Genomic DNA, 264 nt, shown 5'->3' on the forward strand with positions numbered 1-264 from the left:
CCGAGGATGGGGTGTCCCCATCCCGCCACACTCACTCTTCACTCTGACGCCTCCGTCCTTTCTGGGTGCGCTGGTGGCAGGGGATACGCGGGTCGCAGAGACCACCCTAACGCTGCGGTGTCCCGCCTGCAGGAGTGGCACTTGTTGGTGTCCCGGTGGCCATCGGTGCCCTGGGGTTTACAGCAGCCGGCATCACCGCTGGGTCCGTGGCTGCCAAGATGATGTCGGCAGGCGCCCTAGCCAACGGGGGGGGCGGGGCGGGGG

The 264-nt window shown here is 68.6% G+C and overlaps 1 protein-coding gene across 1 annotated transcript in view; it reads left to right on the forward strand.

The window, feature by feature from the left end:
- LOC104288067 overlaps positions 1-264 on the forward strand; it is a 3,460-nt gene that overhangs the window by 1,619 nt on the left and 1,577 nt on the right. Inside the window, exon 2 of the mRNA XM_009886810.1 lies at positions 133-252. Coding sequence (XP_009885112.1) covers positions 133-252 — 120 coding nt within the window. The remainder of the gene's footprint in view (positions 1-132; positions 253-264) is intronic.

This window comes from Charadrius vociferus, unplaced genomic scaffold, assembly GCF_000708025.1.
Source record: "Charadrius vociferus isolate BGI_N301 unplaced genomic scaffold, ASM70802v2 scaffold886, whole genome shotgun sequence".
Lineage (NCBI taxonomy): Eukaryota > Metazoa > Chordata > Aves > Charadriiformes > Charadriidae > Charadrius > Charadrius vociferus.